This window comes from Macrobrachium rosenbergii, chromosome 3 (genome assembly GCF_040412425.1).
Source record: "Macrobrachium rosenbergii isolate ZJJX-2024 chromosome 3, ASM4041242v1, whole genome shotgun sequence".
In the NCBI taxonomy this organism is placed as follows: domain Eukaryota; kingdom Metazoa; phylum Arthropoda; class Malacostraca; order Decapoda; family Palaemonidae; genus Macrobrachium; species Macrobrachium rosenbergii.
Genome location: NC_089743.1, coordinates 76,264,362 through 76,276,397, shown reverse-complemented (window position 1 = coordinate 76,276,397; position 12,036 = coordinate 76,264,362). Strand labels below are relative to the sequence as shown.

At 37.2% G+C, this 12,036-nt stretch overlaps 1 protein-coding gene across 2 annotated transcripts in view; it reads left to right on the top strand.

The window, feature by feature from the left end:
* The window catches only part of LOC136825907 (polycystin family receptor for egg jelly-like), a 237,431-nt gene that overhangs the window by 170,340 nt on the left and 55,055 nt on the right, over nucleotides 1-12,036 (top strand). For both annotated transcript variants that reach the window (XM_067082800.1, XM_067082799.1), the window contains exons 25-27: nucleotides 1,144-1,278; nucleotides 3,084-3,157; nucleotides 5,357-5,480. In XM_067082800.1, coding sequence (XP_066938901.1) covers nucleotides 1,144-1,278; nucleotides 3,084-3,157; nucleotides 5,357-5,480 — 333 coding nt within the window. The remainder of the gene's footprint in view (nucleotides 1-1,143; nucleotides 1,279-3,083; nucleotides 3,158-5,356; nucleotides 5,481-12,036) is intronic.

Genomic DNA, 12,036 nt, shown 5'->3' with positions numbered 1-12,036 from the left:
AAGGCTGGCCGAAGGATTAGACTTATTTACGTGGCTAAGAACCAATTGGTTACTTAGCAACGGGACCTACAACTATATTGTGGAATCGAACCACATTATAGCGAGAAATGAATTTCTATTACCATAAATATATTATCTAACTCTTCATCAGCCGGCGGCGGGAATTGAACTCCGGCCCATATGATATCTGAAGCTATTCGGCCAACAAAGGGCTACTACATACATACATACACACACAGTCAACCCTCGTTAAGACGGACTATTTGGGGGGGCAGTGTGTCCATCTTAGCCGATAGTCCGGGTTAATAGGCAACATCTATATATATTATAAATTCCTTTAAATATACTGTATTTCGTTATTTTTTATAAAGAATATGGATAATAAACCAATGTAGAAATGTTTAAATTAAAGCTCATGGTAAAATATGAAAAATGAAGAATAAAATATGATGAAAATGATAGAATTCAGCCGCATTTGTAGATGCCTAGGCCGAGACATAAATGCGTAATTGAAGTACAAGTAGTACTCTATATCCAATGCACACCTAATATATGTATAAAATCACTGTATTAGCTACATTATTAAATGTATGTATCCTAGGCATTATTTCATTTGCTTGTACAGTATGTATATTACACTGAAAATTAAAAATCTTTTACCTTTACTGTCTGTTGAGTTGATGCAGATCTGTTTCCTTGCATACTTGAGAGGTTAATGAGAATTGTGTAATACAGTAGACATAAATATTCATGGGGATGCGTCCACCCCCTTGAATAGGTCCAGAATCATGAATGCTTAAAGCCCTTCTAAAACCCTTAGAACTGCCCATTTTGATAGCTTAAACCAATAAAAACCCTGTAAAAATGCTTATTCCTGAGTGTTTAATAGTTTTATCACAAAAAGTGCATTTATTCATGAAAATTATATGAAAATACAGTAATTAGTGAATATTTCTCAGTGAAAAAATACCACGAATAGGCAGAATTTTCCCGTGAATGATGGCTAGATATGTTTCACAGAGAAACCCGCGAATCGTGGTCATGAACCATGAGAGCTTGAATATGGGTGGTTTACTGTATCATTTTTTAAACAATACTTCATTATCTGTATGTGTACATTACAAGATATGCCTTCCTTTTCAGCTGTGCTGATGCAGACCTCTGTTGGCCCTATATGGGAGCTTTGCTGGTTAACCCATCCTCACGGCTTGCACTTAGAGGCAAATGCACAGATGACTGCTCAGACGATATGACATACAGTTGGCAGCTGTCGGACAGGTAGGAATTTTGAAAAACACATTTATGGAAAATATGACAAATGAAAAACTTTTATTAAATAAACAATTAGAAACCCAGTAGTTTCTTCACCTGTCATATGAGCTTCATTCCAGCATGTTCCCAAAAGTCCTTACAAAATCTGCAAAATAATTCCAACCTGTAGAGTATGCAAACAAAACTTCAAAAGATTGTTAACCTACACAACAGCCAGTTTCTGCAGGGAAACAATTTATTTGAGGTTTTTGAAGCTGGACAAATTATAAAACTAAAATTAATCCCAAAGCCAAAGTTTCACTCTGGGTCACAAGCTTTGGCAAATTCTTGCTATCAGAAAGTAATTGTTGACTTTTTCATGATAAGCTATCTTGTGTTGAAGGATAGATAGAGAGCTTACTGGGCATCTCGGTCACCAATGAGCAGGATAGTAAGTAGTGTTCACTATATAGGTTATCAAACCAGAGGCTGGCCAGTGATGAAGGTGCTTGGCAGTCATGAGATTACTCCATTTTTCAATAGTCTTGGCCCAGTAAATGAATAAAACACCAGAGACAAGTTGTTAGTACTCAAGCAGTAGGCTATGCTTAAGTAACAGATGAGGCTTAAGCCCTGAACCAGACTGTCATCAGCCTCAACTGACCTCATGAATATGATTTTTATTCAAGTGAGCCTAGGATGCAGACCACTAGTTCAGTTACGAATCAACAGAGTGGTGTGCTGGCTTCTTTTTGTTTATATTTTAGTTCCACTGTAGGTTTGAGTGCTGTTAAATCATATAAAGTATTTTGGGTATGTTGTACTTTCTGCCGCTGCAGCTCTTTCTTGCCCCGTTGTTATTCTTCCTGTCTTGTATTTCATTCTTTCATTCTCTTGCTTATCATTGATTTTACCATTATTTTTATTCGTCTCCCTTTTCCTTCTAGATCTTCATTACAAAAACATTTGAGGACTTACTGTTTTCTCTTAGTATCGTAATCATGACCATAACATTCCTGGACTCCTCACAATGATCCAAAAAGTGTAAATCTAAGTTTGTATGTTCGGCCAATTAACTTTTGAGGTACTTTTCTAAATCTTTTCAAGAACAGTATAGAATTTAAGTTCCACCTCTGGGGCAGATCTAAGTTGGTAAAATGAGTAGTGAATATCATGGATGCGATCCAGATGTTAAATAACTATTTGCTGCAAAGCAACTAGTTATGTGTTGAAGCCCCTTTACCTTTAGAGAGCTGAAAGACTTAGTAGTTAAAAGGAGTTTTCAGTGCTAAAAAATTGTATCTTTTGAGTAAAATCTTTTACATTATTTCTGTACAAACAGTACTTGATTGATAAATCAACCCTTTGTTAGAATTAGCCTGTTGTTTTTGTTGGAGTGGGGGATGGAGGGAAAGATAGCAGTAAATGCCTTTAGCCGACATCATTGAAGCCTATCAAGTTTGTAGAAAGCTCTTACTTCAAATTCAAACTACCCACCACTGATTACAACTCAAAACCTAAGTCAGTTAGAAGCTTGATAGAACTTTTGTGATATCGGCTGCAGATATTGATGGTCAGCACCAATAATCTCTTGAGTTAATCGAGAAGGATACTAAGTAACTTTATTAAAAAAATACAGTGACTTATTATCCAAATCTAATGTCTGTTATCAGAAACTTTTTTTTGAAAGCTATCAGTGATAATTTTTGTAAGAGGAAGGAAATCTGTAGTAAAGTGTATGAAAACCCCAGGGAAGAACAAGAGTAGTTACACATGTTATTATGTATTCAGACTTATTGCTATTTCATTGATTTTATCATCACAACTTTCAGCTCTGGCAAACCAGTGGTAGAGTCAGCAGGAGCCAATTGTACATCTGCTGATAATAATACTGCATGTGGATCAGGTATTGTATAAAAGCCAATTGAAACAATTTTTCATATTTCTGTTGTTGGCATGAGTACATTAAGGTCTTGCTAATCCATCAGATATTTTAGATGGTAGTTAGATTAATCAGAAAATCTATTCGTTCATTTTAATTCTTAAATTTTTCATACTGTTTATGGCTATGTTTTAGACACTTTTAATGTGCAGAAAGCACACCAGTGTTTGACTTTTAAGCTAAAATTTCAGGATTCATTCACAAAGTTAAGTATACCTTAGTTTTACCAGACCACAGCTGATTAACAGCTCTCCTAGGGCTGGCCCGAAGGATTAGACTTATTTTACGTGGCTAAGAACCAAATTTATAGTGTCTGTTATAAATCTTTCTGGAAAGCTTGAGTCCTTCACTACTAAAACTACTGATACTGTTGTTTTTATTCAGGCTTCATATGCAAGTAATAAGTGTCATGTCATCTTAAAGCTCAATAATTGTTCTTTAAACTGAAATCAGATCATCATTGCTTTGCATAAAATGTGTATATATTGTGGTTGAGATGTCTTAAATTATGTGAGTATAGTGTATTTGTGAATTGAAAGTAAGTATAAAGATTAATTTTAGTTTTCTAGATTGTGTTTTCTGCTTTTGAAGGTACAGTAATGATATGGCTTTTCTTCTTTTTAAATTTAAATAACGTAAGGAAATATTTTACTGTCAAAAATTCCTTTACAATTTTTCCCCTCTCCCACTCATTTATAAATGGGACTTGTCTGGGAACAGTTTTTAGGCAGAATATCACTTGACCTCCTGAATCACATTGTCTAAGACCACAAAGTGATATCATTATCAGCTTTGACTTGCAGCAGTAACAATGAGTAGTAGGAATGGATGTAATGTATCTAGGATAGGAATAATTATGCATGGTAAACACACTGTCTTGATAATCAAAAGCCCAAATTTTGATTCTTGGTTTGTCATCCTTTATGGGTTGTACTAGTGAATGCTTGAAAAATGAGGTATTGTGAAACATAAGTCAACGGTATTAGGTTTACATCCTGGACAATGTGCTCTTCCAAATCGTGATATCTTTTGTTACGTACATAAATCAATCAAGGGTTGGTGAGAGCAGCAGTGAAATGAAGTACACAGCATTAGAAGAAAGGAATAACTTCAATGATGCACCCTAACAAATATATGATGCCAGTGAGATTGGAGATGATGGTCCCCCATCGTGGTATTGACCATACATGGTAAACGCATTGTTATCTTGTAAGTGGAAAAGAAAACCAAACCAAACTTTTCCATGATGATTCCCCAGGCCAGCTGACTGTTAGGCATTTCCTGGTAAATTTTCTTGTTTTTGTGATTAAAGGGGCATGTTCTGTTGAGCATAACAGATACTGATAAGTCTGTAGTTTGGTCAGACTTTTAGGGTTTAACGTCAGTAAAGTTCTTGTGCCATTTTTAGTTTTTATACCAAATTTTTCATTCCCAAGCCAACAGCTATTTCAGCCATTAACCCATGGCCTTCATCAGGGATAAAGGCTACTAGGTTTACAATGGAGCTACTTTTTGACAAATAGGACCTTACAACCAAAAAGTGAGAAAAAAATAAGAGTCCCAAGTTAAGGTTTTATCCTCTCTCTTTTTTTTCAGATTTGCTAGTCCATCAAAATGTAACAGATTTCAAAGGCCAGGATGCTTCTCCATGAATTCCCCAGGATTCAGAGAGAGTCCCAAATGACTTATGCCATGTTACATGCAACATAGTTTATATTTAGATGCGTTCACATTGCCTCAGAATTTAAGTCTACAACCCATGCTGGTCCCAGACTCCCTGGATCTCCTAGGGCAACAGAGCTCCCCATCAGTATACAACATAGTTCATATTAAGAGGTTTTCCAGCCTACTATGAATTTATATTTGCAAACTACACCAGTCCCAACTTTCTTTGATGTGTGAGGGGTGACAGGGGTTGACAGACAAAGTACTACTCCCAGGCAGCTTTGGTCCCCCTCCCTATATGGTAAAGCTACTTCTCCCCATCATCTAGATGCCCATGCCTTTCAACTTTTCTCCCAGTGTTTTAGTTTTGTACTTTATTTGGGATCTAATTTGCTTTCCTTCAGAGATTGGGCTGAGTGTTTGTATATATTTATGAAATTTGTTTGACTTGTTTAGAAATTGTAGTCCATGTAACTAAACTGTTCGCATTTTTTTCAGTTTTTTTGACAAGGAAGACTGATAGAGATCTCGCAATGTCAACTTTAATTTTTGAGTTAAATCCATCAACATTTGCCTTCAAATTCAAACTCTCTGGTACTAATACGATAACAAAGAAAACAGGGTAAGTCTTTGAGTCTTTCTGTTTTGTAAGGTTTGCATAATTGTTTTTTATGAAAAAATTTAATGCTAGTATGGTTATTGAAATATTTGGCAATCTACTTAAAACAGGTTCTCAAACATTTTCTGATAATTTCTGATATTTAAAAAGATTTTTTCTATTTCCTTTTGTAATAAGAGTCACTTATTTTTTTAGTGATCAGTGTTGTACAAAGAAAACAGCCAAAAATTAGGGAAATGTTGTAATATGAAAATACCATTCAGAGATAAAATTTCTTGGTTAGAAAAATATTGATGTGATCTATATGCTCAGCACTCATGCTATGATATCTGCTGTATGAGCTATTGTTGCTGAAGTAGCATACCTTAGATTACACTCAGCGTGGACCTTGTTTGTCAGAAGAAAACAGTAGCTGGGCTTCAGCAGGCATCACAAAGTGGCATATTTTAACCTAGAATTCATTTCTTGACATCTTTTGCTAAAAAGATGTATTGACTTCCAACACACTCCTAGAACTCTGTAGAGATATCATCAACCAGATGCTGAAATAGAGTCCTTTAAAGTGTCATTGTATATTGGCTATTGTGTGTCTTCTAAGTATCTTTGAAAGTCTTGAGAGAAGGAATTATGATATGTGTAATCTCACCAAAGTTGTGAACATCTTTGATAACCCAAGAAGTCAGTGAAAAGTGGTTGTACAAACATAATGATGTATAAAAGATGATGGTATACAGAACTCAGTTGAACTTGCAGTTTCTAATTAATTTTATTCAGGGCTTCAGAGATGTCAGATGAGCTATAAATTATGTTATGTTCATCTTGGTGAATATTCATCTTTTGTGTGACCTACCAAGAAATTCTTGGTTTCATTCTGCTCATATAAAGTTTCCAGAATACTGCATCTATCATTATCATTGTAGTATCACTTTACTCTACTCTTTAAATTCTTCCCTTTCCTCTGTTTGTATTGTCACACTGTATGTGAAATGGGGTTCGGTAGTGGTAGTGGGCAATGGCATTATATCTGGTGTGATTAAAACAGTAAGTAAATGTAAAAATGATAAAATTTATTCATAATGCTTAACACTGTATCTGCATGAGACAACTGAGGATGTGAAACTTGACTCCCCCCCCCCTCTCTCTCTCTCTCTCTCTCTCTCTCTCTCTCTCTCTCTCTCTCTCTCTCTCTCTCTCTCTCTCTCTCTCTCTCTCTCTCTCTCTCTCTCTCTCTCAGTGTATATACAGTCATCTCCAGCTCTAAAATTCTGGTATATACACACACACGCAGTCTCACAGAGTAGACAATATGTAATCTTGGTCAACTCAGCTGGCCAGGAAATACCTTGAATAAATAGATTATATAAAACCCCTCCAAAAATCATAATTACAGGTATCATGCTTTTAAACCATAAAAAACCTTCACTAACTCATTACTAAACCGATAATATTTTCATAAAGTGTATATATGAAATTAATGAATATTAAGTCAAAGTTGTTGAACTTTACAGAAAATTAATGATGTACTTATGCTTGAAATTGCATGATTGAAACATTGCTGGGGGAACTATACAAAAGAAAAAAATGCCATAAATTTTACTCTGACAATATATCCCTTCTTAAGAAAACAAAAGTTACCAGAAAGAGATTTTTAAATATTTAATTTTTGCAGCTCCTGCCTTTTCTGAAACCAGCTTGTTTATCTCTCGAGCTTTTTTTAAACTTCTTCCACCAGCCTATTGAAAAGTAGGATTCGGTACTGAATCTTAAATTACAACTGACGTAAATGCAATAGAACAATTAAAGAAGGGTCTGCAGTTCATATCAAATAGCCAAAGTAGTAACTAAGCCACATGACACGAGTGTTTTAAGACTTCCTAAGTTGACCAGGCTTATTTAACTTTAACTTGCAGTAATGCAAGCATATACAGGAATCGTCGAGAATTTGAGCAGCTATATACAGTTGACCCCCGGTATTCGTGGGGATGCATACTATTACCCCCCGCAAATAGCTAAAATCCGTGAATACTTAAAAATGCTTATAACTGCATATTTTGAAAGTTCAAAACACCTAAAAACCCTATAAAAATGCTTGTACCTGAATATTTTAATAGTTTTATCACAGAAGTGCATTTATTCACAAAAATTATAGGAAAATACAGTACTGTAATTTCTGAATATTTCTCTATGAAAAATACCGTGAATAGGCAAATTTTCCGCGAAAAATGTTTATATGTGTTCCATAGAAAATCCGCAAATAGGTGAGTCTGCGAGTCTGGAACTGCGAATATGTGGGGGTTGACTGTACAAGTTGCTAAGGAGGAGAGGAAAGCAGAGCAGACAGACAGAAAGCAGAAGAAAAACCTGAAAAGGAGGACACCGTATTACAGTTTATTTTAGCATTAGCTGAAGGGAAAGAGCCATTTAAGAGTACATGCCTCCTGTCAACAAGTGTCAAGCCACATCTGCAAGTTACATTTAGCCTAGTGAAAATTATTGTTTTGGTTTGTGCATAGGTTTTATATTTTTCTCTTGTATTGGGTGTTTTAATCACACCATACTACAAAGCCAGTGACCAATATGACCACAGATCCTTCTTTCACACATTGTGACAACTCAAAAACCCTTTTAGATCTGTTTATCACAGATGCTTGAGACACTCACCTGCTAGACCTACAAGCTTCTGAATCCTCTCTGCAAAAACTTAAGGCAGTAATCTTAGCACTACAAGCATTCACCCCTCAGGGAGTGGGTGAAACAGTAGGCATTATTTTGAACAACTCAACAACAATAGCTAACTTGAGAAATGAAGGATGGATGAGATCAGAGGTTCTTTTATCTAGCATTCAGCATCTTTGGACCAAGGAAAACAACTGAACATCTCATGAGGAAGGTATATTGTAGGTGCAGACTCCATCAGTAGGAGAAACCAAGCATGTCCCTCAAAGTTCTCTCCAAATAGAGATATACAAGAGACTGGCAAATTTGGGAGACTCCACTACTAGGCCACTTTGCTATTCATCTGAGAAAAAAAAAAGAGCCAAATTACTGTTGTCAGCAAGAACCAGCCATATGGAAAGCTGATGCCTTCATACACAGCTGGGGCAGTTTTGAAGGGTATGCCTTCTGATTGTACAATCTGATTTGACTAACTGAAGGAAGGTTTGACCTCCATGGGATCAGGTTTCATTCATGGAGGTTATTGAGTGTGGTTTCATTGGCAGAAAGTTTGGAGAATAGTAGAAGAGGTTATTGCCACTGCATGGAACAAATGAGATTTTAACCCTTACCAGACAAAGTGTGGAGTTTTCTGTTCCCACTGTATTAGAGATGGTCTCAGTTTGGTAGAGACTGTATTCCTGGAATAACTTTGTTGTTTTTTAATCATTCCATGAAGCCATAAGTACCAGATATTCAAGGATTCCATTCAGCTGTTGCTAAGAATTTTGAAGATTGAGATATACAGTATCTTGGGTTCTTTCTCAGAACTAGAATGCATGTATCAGCAATTTGGAAGGGAAGTATCTGTTAGATTGGTCAATAACTATGTTGAGATTTATTTCATGCTTTGCATAGCTTAACTAAGAGCTCCTTTGAGTCATCAGAACAATCTTTCCTGTGATTATTTACTCTTAAACTAGGAGTTTTACTTTCCCCAGAGACCACTGAGTCAGTGAAATTTATGCAGTCTCCATCATGGTCACTCACTCAGAGCATTTTACTTTCTCCACAACTCACAGAGCCAGTGTAATCCATATCATCTTGAATAATGTGACACTCACAAAAGGTTGGACTGACGCTAGTTTTACTCTTGCTCCAGATTTTGTTACAAAACCCCAAATTCAATGGCAAGTTGCCTTTTGCTGTTCTATTTCCTGCTTCCGATTATTATTATTATTATTATTATTATTATTATTATTATTATTATTATTATTATTATTATTATTATTATTCTTCTTCTTCAGAAGATGAAACCTGTTCATATGGAACAAGCCCACAGGGGCCACTGACTTGATATTCGAGCTTCCAAAGAATATGGTGTTCATTAGGAAGAAGTGAGAGGAAGTAAAGGGAAATACATAAAGAGGAGATCCCACTTATTAAAAAAGGAAAATAGATTAATAAATAGATAAAAAACAAGTTTTGACGTAGGAAAAACCTATTTTTGGTAGTCGCTGTTGAGTCCTCAAGGAGTCACCCCCCATGGTGTGTCAGCGCTCCATGGTGACTCGACTAGTATCAAAGAAATATTTTTCTAGCCTGGTCTTGTAGCCGGGTATTGTGTTGTAATGAAAACACTACGACACATGATATAATGGACTCAAAGATAAGAGGGCATTTTCCCTTATCTTCAGCGAAGCTGAACCTTGTTTTCGTCAAAACTGCAAGAAGTGACTATTGCGCATGCGCGTCTGCCATCTTGTTTTCGACCAGGGCAGGCAAAAAGACCAGCTCCATTACTCTGCTGGTCAATGTAGGATTATCCCATGCCTTTTGTCAGGGAAGTGGGAGAGTTTTTAGGACTCAACAGCGACTACAAAAATAGGGTTTTCCTAAGTCAACACCTGTTTTTGATAGGTAACGCTGTCTCGTCCTCAGGAGCTTTAAAAGAAATTGACAGGTGACAAAAGGCTAAAGCTCTTAAAATTTTAAATTCAAACAACCCAAAAAAAAACACTTATGGTCCGAGGTCAAGCCACAGGATTTCAAGCCCCATTCCTTATTCTAAACAACCTTTTTGGGGTTTGGAAACAGAAACGAGAAACTAAACAGCAACCTGCATTTTCAGGGTGAAGTTCTGTAGACATACCCAAGTATGCTGGTGTGGTTGCAGTCTTTTCGTATCTTTCCCAGCAATAGTCAGCATATACTCACCCATTAGAAGACCCTGGTTCTGCTGTAGAGCCTATGGGGTCGGGACTAACCATACCACCTACTGACATGCAGTGCAGACGAATTTGTTGAGCTCATAGCAGTAATGTTTAAGAACACTGTCTCTGATGCCCACCTGTACTTTCAGAGACTTCTTCAAAGGAGACATTTCTGAAGAAGGCCAATGATGTACTTAATTTCCTTATGTCATGTGACCTGGGAAAGGAGTGTGGGTTTGCTTTTTTGATTAGGGACACCAAAATTATTCTTAGCCCTTGCAGAGAGAGTGGTTTATTCGTGCTAGGGTGTAGGAAAGTCGGACCTTCTGGGATGTTTGCTATGACCTCTAGGTAAACCTTAAGTGCTTGAGGTGGGCACAATGTTTTATTGCTAGATTAAGTTTCCTTACAAGAATAGAGATTTCCTTCTTGGATCCTCAACAGTTTGTGTGATATATCGTCCCCATCTAGAGCCCAGTTCACTAATCATGGCCCTGATGCTAATGTAATCAGGAAGATCGCCGTTTGTAGCTTGTGAGCGCGGGTTGTATTGGGTCCACTGAACTGAGGGAGTAGATAGAAGTCCAAGTGCCTTGTTCAGGGACCAAGTAATTGGAGTCTTTCGGGAGCGGGTATTTGTAGAGCAAAAGGCCGTAGAAGGGAAGTAACAACTTCTGTGCTGGAGTCAATCCCGAATCCATAAAGCAAGGGTTCTGTTAATGCTGTCTTGTATGACATGATTGTTGTAACCACAAGGCATTTATCTTCAAAAAGACATATAAAATTTAAAAGTGTTTATATAGAAATTTCAACTGGGCTCTCAGTATGGATGTAATCTAACCATATCTTCCATACGGACTGGTATTGTCGGATAGATGACATCTAATTTTTGCACTAGGTACCTAGCAAAGTTGGCTGAGTAGTTTTCACGGTAGATAATGTTTAAAAAATCCATACGTGAGGTCTCAGCTCAGAAAGGAGGATCTGTGAAATAATTTTCCCTCCTACTTTCTGGGATAGAACAACGGACGACAGTGGAATTGATCTTTTGCCCGCTGTTGAAGTGATAGGAACCAATGTCTGTTTGGCCAGTTTTGGGCTGTAAGTAAGCTGTTCCTTTGAAGGTTAGAGTTTGCTCAAAACCTTCGAAATCTGGGACAATGGCGGAAAAAGATATATCGTCCTCCAATTGTTCCAGTCTTGTAGGAAGGCATCTCTTGCTATTGCTTGATTATCCAAGTTCGGAGATACATATACTGGAAGTTTGTGGTTCTCGTATGTGGTGAACAGGTCCACTTCCGGTTGTGGAAACATGTTGGCTATTATTTGGAAAGAGTGGTTGTCCAACATCCACTCTGTTGAGGCTGTTGTTTTCCTCGATAGGGAGTCTGCTATTACGTTGAGAGACCCTGTGAGGTGAATTGCAGACAGGTGCCACTTCTTTACTTGTGCCATCCGAAGGATGGCTAGCATTACCATGTTGAGAGGAGGTGAACATGATCCCGTTCTCGTGATGCAGGACATTGCAGTCGTGTTGTCTAGAACAATGTCCTCCCCAACCTGTCAATGAGGCATCTGTGTGTATTGTCACTCTTGCAGATGGAGGAGTCAGGGTGACCTGCTTCGCCAGAGGTTCCTTCTGGGTCCAAGGCTGAAGTATCTCCCCGACTCTTTGTTTCTTTTGGTGAGAT